Source organism: Acomys minous (genome assembly GCF_964271855.1).
Source record: "Acomys minous genome assembly, chromosome: 3".
Lineage (NCBI taxonomy): Eukaryota > Metazoa > Chordata > Mammalia > Rodentia > Muridae > Acomys > Acomys minous.
In genome coordinates, this window is record NC_140485.1 from 137,048,769 (window position 1) to 137,062,849 (window position 14,081).

The 14,081-nt window shown below is 46.6% G+C and overlaps 1 protein-coding gene across 1 annotated transcript in view; it reads left to right on the top strand.

Moving 5' to 3' along the window:
- Positions 1 to 10,668, top strand: part of SNX9 (sorting nexin 9) — a 93,661-nt gene extending 82,993 nt beyond the window's left edge. The window contains 7 exon segments of the mRNA XM_084777438.1: positions 137 to 240; positions 1,161 to 1,238; positions 3,656 to 3,732; positions 5,126 to 5,215; positions 6,343 to 6,457; positions 7,153 to 7,244; positions 9,123 to 10,668. Of these exon segments, the coding sequence (XP_084633564.1) occupies positions 137 to 240; positions 1,161 to 1,238; positions 3,656 to 3,732; positions 5,126 to 5,215; positions 6,343 to 6,457; positions 7,153 to 7,244; positions 9,123 to 9,170 (604 nt within the window). The 3' untranslated portion in view covers positions 9,171 to 10,668.
- The last annotated feature ends 3,413 nt before the right edge of the window (positions 10,669 to 14,081 follow it).

Below are 14,081 nucleotides of genomic sequence, written 5' to 3' on the forward strand. Positions count from 1 at the left end.
TCCATGCAGTGCCCAACAAAGCAGAAATCTTTTTTGTGGCAGTACTTGGGATCAAGCCCACGGCCTGAAACAGGCTAGGCATTGTGCCGTGTCTCTGCACTGTGGTGACTGACGGCTGTCTCTGCTCTGCTCCCAGCGAACAGAAGTGTGATGCTGTGGGGAAGTTCACCAAGGCCATGGATGACGGTGTGAAGGAGCTGCTGACAGTGGGTCAGGAGCACTGGAAGCGCTGCACAGGCCGTAAGTGCGGTCCCCCGGGCCTCACAGGGACCCTGCACCACACGCGGGACTGGGTTAACCTGCATAGTGCCCTCTCCAACCCTTTCCCTGACCTGACTTCTTCATACTAGTTAGAACAAGAAAACAGCATAGCCAAGGTAGCTCAAGAAATGTCATTAAAACAACAACAACAAAACGGCCTGGGAAGTAGTGAGGGCGCTCCCCAGCACGCATGAGGCCCTGGGCTCAGGGTCCAGCATGACAGAGAGGAGAGAGAGCAATAAATACACATAAATAATTCCACTTTAAAAGTAACGAGCTATTTTAGCTGGATATTTTAGAAGGCTTTCATAACTTCTGATCTGTACGGTGAACACTTTAGCCACAGACACAGGCAAATCAGAGGGCAAGACTAAGCCTGTCTCTGAAGTTACCGTGTAGCTGAGATCAGGCAGTGGTTTCTTTCAGAAGGCCATGGGTGCCCACTGAGGAGCCTGTTCTCCAGGATGGTCCTCAGCCCCGAGCCTGGAACCGTATGGTCAGTTAGAGTCCTCACGTCCCCTAGGTGAGAGAATGCACGCACCCTCCTCTTGAGCCTTTGTTGCCACACTGAGCCATATTTGCCAAACCTTCCATATGGGGGTGATGTCTGCAATTACTACGATGGCCACACGCATGTGAACAGGCTTTGGAAGTGAGACACCTTCTAAGGGGGCTTTCTTCCCTGTGCTCCACCCGTCCCGTGAGTGCATGTGAGGGCCGATTGTTCATAACAGAGTGCACTGCTAGTTGAATAGTTAAAATAATAGACAGTAGGAAATCGCTTCATCAGTATTTCATTAAGGAATAAATTATTTTGAATGTCTTTTATTCTGAGTCAGAGAACTGCAAACGGCACATCAGGTTGCTCTGAGGACTAACGATTTGATAATTCCTTCCAGCCTTGCCCAAGGAGTACCAGAAGATAGGGAAGGCTTTGCAGAGCTTAGCAGCAGTGTTCAGCTCCAGCGGGTATCAAGGTACATTTGTATTTGTTTATAATTTTCCTTTTCTTGGTTTTTTTCCCCTGAGACAGGGTTTCTCTGTGTATCCTTGGTTGTCCTGGACTCACTTTGTAGACCAAGCTGGTCTTGAACTCACAGCGATCCACCTGCCTCTGCCTCTCCAGTGCTGGGATTAAAGGCGTGCGCCACCACATTGGCTAATTTTCCTTTTCAATAAATGCACAGTGATGGTCCCCATTCCTGAATTACTTAAGTGCCTGTGTGCATTGTGTGGTGGACACATCAGAGTCAGAGGGGTTTTCTCGAGTTACAAGTTTATGTGTGAAGCCCCAGAGCTCTTCTCTTGGAGATCTGCATAGAGCACACAGCAGGCTCTGGGGACCTGGCCACCTGCTGTGCTTCCTTGTGGACCGTGCTTCACCTGAGCAGAGGGCAGGGGAAGGTGCAGCAGATGAGCCGCTGCAGAGCAGCACCGCCTGCTGAGCACACCGAGAGCTGCCAGCCCTGTCAATACGCAATTGGATATTTATATTACATGTGGCACTTTGGCAAGTATCAAAAGTGTGCAGTATATTTTATGTTGAATGTCATCTCCTTTACTAAAACTGCTGTTCTAAAGAGCCACTCACGCTCCTTTAGATAAGCATCTATTTCAAGACAGTGTGGGTCAGTGGTGTTGAGACTGTCCCGAGCAGGGCTGCACGGTCCGTCTTCTGTCCTGGGAAGGAGCTTCATTCCCAACGCTGCCTTAATTACATGAGCTAAAGCTCTCGCAGCACCCACGGCACATGGGTGGCAACACCAGAACAACGTAAGAATTGCCGGCGTGGCCCCTGCCAAGCCACGAAACGCACCATAGTCTTGGGGAGCCTCACGTGGGAATGTGTTTGGCAAGATGATCATGAGAAGGCCTGGAGCCAGCTCCTCCACGGGGGAGCACAGCATGTCTCCTTGTGCTTCCCCCAGAAGGAGCAGGTGCCTCAGACACCACGTGAAGCGCCTTCTCCTAGCCAAAGGAAGAAAATGGGGGCATCAGTGAAAACAGTAATTGCCATGGACTGGAGCATAGCACACATATGTACACCAAAATGCATAACTGGAATTTCATCCCAGTTCTGTTTGGAGAGAGTGGGCTCCTTCGCACTTCTCAGCCTGTAAAGAAGGAGCCACGGGAGCATTGGCTGCTTTCCCTGTTCAGGCTATGCCGGAAGTCAGCAAAGGCTTGCCAGAGAAGGGGGCTCTCTTTAGAGAAGCATTTTAACAGAGTAAACAAATGATGACAGAGAAGGGTGTGGTTTTACCAGAGTCGATCACAGTCACTTCTGGAAGTATGAAAACTAGAGTTAACCAGAAACTGATTCCGACCTGGTTACGCCTTTAAGGACAAAGTAAGGACAGAGGAATGTGTGTCACCATAGGGATTCAGTGTAGAGTGAACTAAAGGGCTTGAGTCATTTCTTAGCACCCCACAAAGAAGGGGTTTTTAATAAAAATAATAAATAAAATGAGGTAAGAAGAGCACCGAGTTAAGGAATATACCCCTGCTCTCTGTGTGCACACGGAGCTGCCTGAGGGGCCGGAGCCCTGCACACTGCCTCCTCCTGGTAGCTTAGCTCTTCCCAGGTGCACAGCACAGCATCCTTATTCTTGTGTTCCTGTGTTTGCAGGTAAAATGTTGTATGTCCCAAGAAAAGAGAAACAGGAAACAGAGGGCACAGATGGATGGGAAAAGCTGACACGATCCTAGTTAGCTTCCTGTCACTGTGATAAACACCAGGACCAAAAGCCACTTGGGGAGGACAGGGTTTATTTCAGCTCACAGTTCCACATCACAGTCCATCACTGAGGGAAGTCAGGGCAGGAACTGTTGCAGAGGCCATGGAGGAACCCTGCTTACCGGCTTGCCCCTCATAGCTTGCCCAGACTCCTTTCTTACAGCGCTGAGGACCGCCACCTAGGGGTGACACCCTGCAGGGAGCTGGGACCTCCTACATTGATCACCAATAAGGAAAACACACAGTAGGCCAATCTGGTAGGGACATTTTCTCAGCTGAGCTTTCTTCTTCCAGTGACTCTACAGCCCATGTCAAGTTGACGTTAAAAGCTAGCTAGCACTGGGCAGTGGTAGGACATGCCTTTAATCCCAGCACTTGGGAGGCAGAGGCAGGCAGATCTGTGTGAGTTTGAGGGCAGCCTGGTCTACGAAGCAAGTCCAGGACAGCCAGGGCTACAGAGAAACCCTGTCTGGGGGAGGAGGGCGAGGTGGGCGGGGGCGGGGGGAGCTAGCCAACATGGCTGGGAGTTCTCACCAATTTTGATAGTGTTTTAAAATTTCTACATTAAGAGCTATCAGTAAAGTGTATAACAAAACCCACAAGTATCAGGACAACATTTGTAGCGTGAGTTACTTACAAGACTGTAATCCATTTCAGGTGAAACGGACCTGAATGATGCAATAACAGAAGCCGGAAAGACCTACGAGGAGATCGCCAGCCTTGTGGCCGAGCAGGTGCGGCCATAGTCATTCTTCAACCCCCATTTGCTATTTAAATCAGATGCCCTCTTTCTGTTTCTGAGGCTTTTTGTTAATTTTATTCACCGATAATATTTTTTCACTTAAGCCAAAGTAGATAACTGTCTCATTAAGAAATCCAAATGAAGCCAGGTAGCTTACATCTCTAATGCCAGAACTTGGGAGGCTGGAGTAAAGGGCTAGCCTTGAGCTCAGGGCTAGCTTGGCCACATAGAGTGTTCTAAGCTGATCTCAATTACAGAGAAGACTCTTTCTCAAAAAGACTAAGAAAAAAAATCTAAATGAGATTTGGGTCTGTAGCTCCGTGGTAAATGGGCTAGATTGCTATTCATATGTGTAAGGCCCAGTATTTAATCCAAACACCCTCCAAAAAAGAGGTGGGGAGATAGAAATTGAATGCCTGCAGGTGTCGGTACCTCTGGTCCACTCTCAGCCATCCTGAATTGTAATGTGTGAGGGAAGCTGGCTTAGACCTCTCACTGCTGCCTTCCCTCTCTAAGCTTGCTCTCCTCATCTGTGAAGTGCCTCTGATGAGCCTCAGGAGTTTAGGTACTATGTGTATGTTGTCTATTAAAATGTAGGCATTAAACTATAACATTTTTGCTTGTTACAATTTTATGCCTATATTTTATTTGATTAAAAATAAGAAACAGTATCTAAAAATATACAATATTAACTAAAAAAAATTTCCCTGATTATATAAGGTAAATACCTAATTTTACAACTCAACCTCAAAGTGATTTATCACTCTCTTCACAACAGAAGATTCATAATGTAGTCTCAAAGGATTGTTTTCTACAGATCCTCAGTGCTTAACACTGAGTTTTCTGGTTCACTTTCTGTTGCTGTTAAAAACATTCTGACGAACAGCAGCTTGGGAAGAGAAGGGTTTACTTGGCTCAGGCTTGCAGGTCGCAGTCACTCATAGAGTGAAGTCAGGACAGAAACCGAAGCTGAAGCCCTGGCAGCTCCTTGCTGGCAGCCAAGTCCCGTCTGCCTAGGGATGGTGCTGCCCATAGTGGGTGGGGCCCTCAAACACCAGATGGTCACACATTGCTCAGGCCAGGCTAATCCAGGCAGTTGACAACAAAATCTAAGCAGCACAGATGGACACAGTGGCACATGCCTTTTAATCCCAGCTCTTAGGAGGCAGAGGCAGGTGGATCTCTGTCAATTCAAGGCCAGCCTGGTCTACTTACTGATACCCAGGCCAACCGGAGCCTAAATAGTGAGACAGCCTAAGTAAAACAGCAGCAGTCGGCTACTTGAAGTCAGACACGGGGGCTGTGGGAGCTCACTCCCCATTGGTTTCGTCTCCTTGGCTTCCTGAGTTTCTCCACCAGTAACAGCCAGCCATGTCTCGTTGCAGCCAAAGAAGGATCTCCACTTCCTGATGGAGTGCAACCACGAGTACAAGGGCTTCCTCGGCTGCTTCCCGGACATCATTGGTGCTCACAAGGTAAGGCCACAGTGTGGTAGGAGCTGCTGGGCATTCAGCATGGCCACAGTGTTTAAAGCCACTTTGATCCAGAGAAAAGAAACTAACTGGGTGGTACATGCCTGAAATCCCAGCAGGGAGTTCAAAGCCAGCCAGGCCTAATCGTGAGACCCCAATTCAGAAAGCAGATGGAGAAGTAGTAAACTGCAATTTCCACTATAAAGTTTTAAAACAGGTTGGTTTGTCTTCCTGCTGAAGATCTGGCTAATCTCTCTTCTGAGGGCCTCTGTGGGCTCTAGAGTCTCCAGGCGCCCTTGAGTTTGTAGGAAGAGCTCGCAAAGGGCTAGTCTGTGACCTTAGCAGTGCTATGTGAGGAACCATGAAAGAGCAACACAGATAAATTATCTTTGTATAATTCCGATACCTGGTTAAACTCAGGAGGGTTCCTCTTGCCAGACTTAGCCCAGCGGAGGTGGAGCCTCGCTTACTCACAGAAGTGGAGGCTCTTTGCAGACAGCCATAAAGAGTGAGCAGTGTGGTGATGCTGGAGCGGGTCCTCGGCAGCGTTCACAGCTGCTTCCATCTGAGAATGAATTTAAGCTGACTCTGCGCCTCCTACAAATGACAAAGTAAAGCCAGACAGTGCACACTCAAGCCAGCTCAGGAAATGCTGCTTCATGGCAGGAGAGAGATGCCCGTGTGACAACTGAGTGGCTTCCCGACCTCGCGCGCCCCTTCTTCTCTGTGCACTCTTGAAACACCAGCAGCGCAGAATCTCAGAGTTCTGTTTGTTCTCTCTTCATGGCACATGACACTGCAAGTTCTAGCTTTATCTCAGTTTTCAGGAACAGCAGCCTTGTGGCTTGCGAGGCACGTGGATGGGGCTGGACTCAGATGTTTTCCTCTGTTCTTACTGTTGCATGGTTTCCCTGTTCAGTGCCACGTCTGCAGAATGTCAGCATTGCTGCCTTAACTAATGACTAGGTTGTCTGTCTGTCTGTCTGTCTGTTTGTTTGACACAGGGTTTCTCTGTGTAGCCTTGGCTGTCCTAGAACTCACTCTGTAGACCAGGCTGGCGTCGAACTCACAGAGCTCCACCTGTCTCTCCTTTGTCTTCTTAAATACTGTTGCATTTATATATTTTCCAGGGAGCAATAGAAAAAGTGAAAGAAAGTGATAAGCTGGTTGCAACTAGTAAAATCACCCCCCAAGACAAACAGACGATGGTGAAGCGCGTTGGCACCATGTCTTACGCTTTGCAAGGTGAGAGGACGTGCCGTGAGTGACTAGTGGAGCGCTGCTCCCCACAGCATCAAACCTGACCCGCTGGGCAGAAACCCAAGTGGGAGTCTGACTGAGGTTCAAAGCTAGTTTAAAATGTCTGCCTTGCTTACAGGTAGCATTTTGTTTTGCAGATAGGCTTGGGCTAGCTGTGATGGATGGCTTGATTAAACCTGTACATCTTATTACTTCTTAGAGACAGACTCCCTTAATAGCCTTTATATCATACTATTGTATTAAACGCCAAAGTTCAGCTTCTAGAGGTCTGTACCCTCCTTGCCCTGGGACTGTGGAACCTAAAGGAAGCTTGGGGACATTATTTTAGGCACAATTTACTGTTAGTAAGAAGAAAAAAAGCTGATTTCTAGAGATTTGAAAATGAGAGAGCAGACAAGACATCTCTGTGTCTGGTGAAAAAGGCTGACAGACATGCCTGAGGAGGCTGGCTAGTGTTCAGCATGCTCGTCAGTGACAGCCACCCATTACCAGAAAGTGGCACTTGGTGCTGGCATCAGCCTTTGTTTCTGGGCTCTCCATAGAGCTGTGCTGAGAACTGGCGCTGCGTAGACACTAGCTGGGTTAAGTGCTGTTGAGGGCGAGCATTGGCCAAGCAGGGAAAGCGCGCGCTGCCGTGTGGCGTCTTGCAGAGGACTAAGCCTGCGATGCTGTTGTTGCAGCTGAGATGAGCCACTTCCACAGTAACCGGATCTACGATTACAACAGTGTCATCCGCCTCTACCTGGAGCAGCAAGTGCAGTTCTACGAAACAGTGAGTGCCCTCCAGCCACTCGCCTTGTGCGCATGTGTGAGGAGAGGGGGCTGGCGTTCAGTGACCTTGACCGTACAGTTGATCCGCTTGTCTTCACACCCGAGCAGCAAACTGAAGGGCGTTACAGGAACAGAGTTTGTGGTTTTATTATTATTATTATTATTTTAATCTTTTAAATTTCCATCTGAGGAATGTTGGATCAGAAAAACTTCCCTGGGGCTGGAGAGATGGCTTAGTGGGTAAGAACATATGTTGCTCTCACAGAAAACCCAGGTTCAATTCCCAGCACCCACATTGGGGTTCACAATCATCCACAACTCCAGTTCCAGGGGATCTGATGCCCTCTTCTGGCCTCTCTGGGCATCAACCACATACATGTTACATATACATATATACGGACAAAAGATTCACATACAAAATAAAATGAGTAAATGTAATTTTTGCAAAGTTTAAGCTTTCTTTTGCAGAGCAGGCATTGGATTCGAGGTTTGAAGCCTTGAGCAGTCAGTCCTGACTGTGTGGCTTCCTTCCTTCTGAGCCTTTCTATGTGCAGCGACAGTCCCTAATGAGATGAAGTCACCCTGCCACCCAGGAGTTCTGTCCCCTTCAGTTAGGGAAGGAAACCCAAGGCAGCCTTTGTTTGTGACCCAGCCTGGCAGTTGCCAAAGCAGTCTCTTCAGGAAAACCAAAACAACACAATATCCTAAACATTTTCATTCTGAAAACCATAATGAAGGAATTGAATCTTCTCTTCCTCTGCGTCGAGTACAGCATTTCCTCCCATGTCAGTGTAGCTGGAACTGAGACCCCCGCAGGACAGCTCACATCCACATGTGTCACTTTTGGGTTGCACTCTCAAAAACACTTTGTAAATTCTTTTTAAAAGCTGGGCTTAATGTACTTTCTGTATAATTGTGAATCCTGTGTTGGCAGCGTTTGGGAGGCACACTCATGGGATGAATTTGTTCAAGAGCGCTCTCCCTCACGATGTCGCTCTGTGTCCTTCATCTTCCGTGTCAGCTCTGCTGCTACTGGGCTTGGCCTCTGCATGTGTGTTAGAACGTAATAGCTTACATCTGTCTCTGAGAAAACACTGGAAAGGTGGCTCTTAAAGTTCTCGTACTGTTGGTTTGTTAATTATCAAGTCCATATGTGGCATAATCATTGACCTTGTGATTCAAAACAGAAACCCATGCCTTTTGTCACTGTTGGCATAAATCTAAGTGCTGATATAATGGCCATGGCTTGTATATTAGAGTCTTATAGCAAAATATCACTTAAATAATTAAAATTTACATGTCTGTTCATGGAGCAAACATGTATGAGTACCTACTGTATACTCACACCTACTCCAAGTGTTTAAGGTCCCAAGATGAATGGAGAAATACTAGTGTCCTTATGGGAGGTACAGACACACAACAGATTCACAGTGTGCCCTGGCCTGTCAAGAGATGCTGGCTCTCTATACACCGCAGAGGAGCAGAACAGGGAGGTTTGAGCTTTCATACTCGTCCAGAAAAGAAAGGGACTCTGGGTAGGCATGGCAGCCCAAGCCACCCTCCTTCTCTCTGGAGAAGAGGCTAGTCTGAAAATGTAGCTCCCACCATTGGGCAGGCCTCGGCCTTGGCCCCGGATGGGCAGGTAGGCACAGGACGCAGGGCTTCCCACACACTGTCCACCCACTGTGAGAAGCCAGGCTGCAGTGGCCAAGGTCCCCTAGCCACAGCACAGAGTCCTAGTGGCTACAGAAGAGACAAACAGACCAGCTAAAGTATTTGACAAGTTTATAATGTTTAACTCAGAAGAGGGCAGATGAATCACCGTGAAGTTGTAACATCTCAGGGTGATAATGTCTCAATTGCTCTGTTTTTTCACCAGATCGCAGAAAAGCTGAGGCAGGCCCTCGGCCGCTTTCCGGTTATGTAGACCAGAGTGGAACATGAAAGAACTCCGAAGTGCTTCTTTCTGACCTGGGGCAATGCAATTCACCCCCCTCCCCTGCCCCATATCAAAAGAGAGAAAAAGAAAGGAAGAAAACCAAAAAGAAATATGCTGACAAAAACCTGTTTTCGTCATTAGCCAGCCTAAATGCACTGTTATTTAGGGTGGCCTTCTTTGGTTCATTTCGACACATATTAGTTACCCAATGGAAAATATCTATTTTTGGAAAATACTTAAATTTATCAAGATTTTGAATGGAGAAATAGGGTTTCTTCCTCCTGGTATTTTACATAGAATAGTAATTTATACATGACCTATGATCTTCCAGTTCTTACCCAATGTCAGATAATTAATACTAATTGCTTTCTTAAAAATATGAAATATTCCAGAATAAAAATATATCTTTGTATATTTTTATAACTCTTTCAGTCCTTTGGGGTCCCTGTCTGTTTAGGGAAGTCTGTGCACCTCCACTGGCATAGCTGCAGTTCAAGTGCTCCCATACGTGGGAAGCAGAGAGGGGTTCCAGATTGCCTGTACCCTCAAGGTGCATGGTGCGTAGCCCATCACAAGTCCCATTAGGTGGGCACAGCAGGTGAGTAGACCCCACCTACCCACTGATGCCCACAGGGTCAGTTTTCCTGTGCTGCTCTTGTATTAAGTTCGGCACTCTGTTTGCATCCTTCCTAGTTCAAGGTAAGGCATGTTTTATGCTAGAAGAGTAAGTCAGAAGAGGTGACTCATCCCTGCTGCCCCAGGTGGGCAGCCACCCTGATTCCTATGCCCAGGAGCCCCCAGAGCTAGCTCTCCCCCCTCATCCCTGGTCCCTGAGTTGTCTATCAGATGAGGAGGAGGTGCTGGTGGCCTCCTGGTTTGGAGCAGCAGCAGGCTGGTTGTATTCTCTCAAACGGTGAAATAGTTCAGCACCCGTTCCTACCCCAGAGAATGGGAGAGCTAAAGAAGTGATGTAGATGGCACTTGAAGGGCCTGCCGTAGTGAGGTAATGATGAGCAGAGCAGGACGCGGTGGCTGTGTCCCCGCCTTCAGAGACTCCCGACCCCGCCTTGTGGGCTGACCGCACAGAGCGCACTGTCTCCTCCCTGCAGACACTAGTTTCTCGTCCACAGTTGCCTTACGACTTGATCCACTGCTTTCACTTTTCTGACCTGGTGATTATATTATAAAGAATGGGAAGTCTGGGCCAACGCAAATACATGAAACCAAAAAACAAGTAGCTGAGAATATCCAGCGAGCATGAATCTGAGAGCTTCTCTTTCCTTGATGTCACGGGTTTTTGTTAATGTTTTATAAGTAATTTCCCCTACTTGATTTTTCTTTTATAAAATTCCATAGAACAGTGTTTATGATACAGTCATTTAATATATGTACAAATTGTAAAGAATATGTATAAATATTTTACATAAATGTAAGAGCATGTAGAAGCCAATATATAAATAAATTGTTTAAAAAACTGTACAGCAAATTCCCAAGCACTTTCTCAGAATTCTGTTTGGCATGGCATTTTTGAATGATCAAGGTTTTGTTGTTGCAAACTGCTTTTTGTTCCAGCTGCTGGAAGTTGTCCAGGTAATGAATTCTCCTCCAAAACGTCCTTTCTCTGGCGTTAGTAGCTTTGGGTCCTGAGCCCCGATGCCAGTCCTGCAAGCATACCACAAACTCTGAGGCCCCGTGCGCTCCTCCCAGATGTCCTAAGGAGAGAAGAGCCAGGAAAATAGAAAAGGAACCTAACAGTTGATGGAAAGAGACAAGAATTAGTGGAAGCTGTTCTTTGTGCTGGGGAGAGTGAAGAGAATGTAGAAGTCAAACATAGCCCGGTGGAGGCTGGCGTGGTTAGTGTGTATGTCCTGTTCTCAGGGGGTTCTGTTGTGTTGACGTTTGACTTTTAATTACTTGAATCAACTTTTAGATAGCACAGAAGAACTACAGTAATACAGGAACTTTAAAAAATCTTGTCAGGGGCTGGAGAGACAGCTCAGCTACTAAGAGCACTTGCTGCTCTTGCAGACACAGGTTTGGTTCTCAGCACCCACAACTATCTGTAACTCCAGCTCCAGGGGATCCAGTGCCCTCTTCTGGCCTTTGAGGGTCCTGCATATGCCTGTGTACATACACATGCATGCAGGCAAACACATACACATAATTTTTTTTTAAGTAAGTACTGATGTTAACTATATCAACAACATTTACTTTTTGGAAATGAGATGCCTAAATTGTGACCAAATACTGAAAACATAATTTTTATATTTATCTTATGTTTATGAATGTTTGCCTGCACTGCATGTATATATATACATTGTGTGTGTGCCTGGTGCCCAGAGAGGCAGAGGCGGGACATCAAGTCCCCTGGAGTTGGGGTTACATATGGCTGTTAGCCACCATGTAGGTGCTGTGAACTGAACCTGGGTCCTCTGAAAGAGCAGTAAGAGGTTTTAACTGGTGAGCCATAATCTCTCTGGTCCCCAGATACTGAAATTATTTTATGATTTGCAACATGCTATCAAGTTGCTTATGATATCAGAAACAATATTTATGCCAGAATTTGACAATGAAAGCTGATTTTAAAAGCTCATTTGGCTTCACATTTAAGTGAGTTAAGTAAGCATGGATCTTCAAGGTGAAACCCAATTTACCATTTAATGTTTCAAATCATAGCCACATTCTAAACCAAACTAAAATCATAGCAAGCCCAAATTAAGGCAAGTGATTTCATGAATTTTGATATATTGGCTAAACACAGTTCTGTGAACATCAAAAAATTCATAGTTTTGCTTTCGATTTGATGCAAGAATTTGAAAATATTTCCAAATTTCCAAGAAAATAGTATTTTGGTCTATTTGCTACTGTTTTTAGTCGACGGAAGTGATTCCTACCATGTTTCACATGGAATGCATAGAGCTGTGATCTGATAGTCAACTTAGAGACAAAAATGATTATATCTCCTTGCCAGACTTTCCTAGGTTCCATCTGCCAGAAACAGTGTCGCTTCAAGATCACACCCTATGTTTTGCAGTGGTGGCAAACGCTTTTAATCCCAGCAGGTGCTGAGGCAGAGGCAGGTGAACCTCTGCGTGTAAGGCCAGTGTGATCTACAGAACAAGTTTGCTAGGTTGGGTTTTTTTGGTTTTGTTTTTTGGTTTTGTTTGTTTGTTGTTGTTGTTTTGGTTTTTCAAGACAGGGTTTCTCTGTGTAGACCAGGCTAGGATTAAAAGTGTACACCAGTAGGTCATGCTCTGAATTTAGCTTTATGCTTAAAGATGAATGCTTGGCTATACCGGCCTTTGCATGACCTCCAGGCACTTGACCTGGGGAGAGATGTTGAGGGAATAAAGAACAGACAGACACACAGACAAAAATAGCTGGTTTGGGGTGGACTGAGCTCTCTGATGCAGAAGCTACAGCACCCCAGAAACTTACCATGTTTGTTATAGAGGTGACCTGGGAGGCGGGGTTGCTGCATACGGCTGAACAGGGAGGCAGCTGGAGCGTTCGGTACCAGTGCCTTCCTCAACTAGCCAGTCTCTGTCGGCTCAGTGCGGGCACAGTCTTACCCAAGGCCCGGGGTGGGGTGCTGCGTGGTTGACATTTTGGCACACACTGTCAGTGTTCACACCTGGACTCGGAGAGGCTTTGCATTTCCCTATGGGGAAGAGCCCATTCCGTTCTTGACTTGGATGTGCTCCTGTCAACAGCACTGGCAACTTCATTCAGCCTCCTCTGCCGCCCATAATGCCGGCTGTGCCCCTCGAGGTATACTGTGGATGTTGAGCCCACGCCCACTCATCTGTGCCCTCTTTTGCCACCACAATTGAAGGAAATGGAGGAGCCACCGAGGTCACAGAGACCATGGAGCCACAGCTGCGGCCAATGAGGCTTCTGCAGAAAACTGCTTTCAGAGCTTTTGCGGTTTTTTTCTTATAAACAGATGCATCCAGTTTTGGTTCCTGTGTCTTATCTGCCTGGAATAACTGTGCGATGCCTCAAACACCCTAAAGCAGCGATTTTAAGTAATCGTGAAGCAAGAAGCCAATATGCTAATAAACTCACCCAAATCATTGTATTGCAGCTGAACAGAGCTGACATTGCTGCGCAGCTGCCCCAGCCATGGATGGCCACTTGGAGACTTCTTTCTATGAAAATTAGAAGCCAGGGTCAAGCCTCTAACCCAGGCTCTTGTTAGACCGGCCTACATTAGGCCTTCAGTCTTGTTTGGGAGGATCTCAAATTTTACGTCAGCCAAGGCTGCGAAGTAGGTCTATTTCTCAGAAGTCTGTGCACATGTGTGTGTGTACATGCATGTGTGCATGGGTGTGAGTGAGTGTGTGTATGCTGTTAACTGTTAGACCTAACTGAATTGATTTTATTCAATTGAGAGTCACCAAATAGTAAATTGAAGTTTTACTTTTTCAAGATTAGCTTTTTGGCAAAATGTTTTAGAAAACATTATTTCCAATGCATATTTTTACATTTACATGTTCTGTATTTGATCTCTATTTCAACACTTGCAAATACACATAAAAATAGACAGTACAGGATTACTCTCGGCTCACACGAGAGAGGTCAGATCTCAGCCTGTTCACACCTTCCTGGGACAGAAGCTGTTCCTGTAGAACCCTGAATCTCCTGCACCGTCCATTGGTAGAATGTCTGGGCACGAAGCCCAAACTTGTATAACTTTTTCTGCTGCTCAGGGTGACTGTGTGCAGGCATTTTATGAAATTGTTTATGTGTGAATTTTACAACCCAGGCTACAAGCAGGCCATTTCTGAATAAAAAACAGGAAGGACACACCTGCCTCTTTCCCGAACAGGTACACCTGTGGAGTCCTTCTGTCCAGCTGTGCAGAAAACAGCAGGGGAGGCCCTAGCAGCTGTGCTC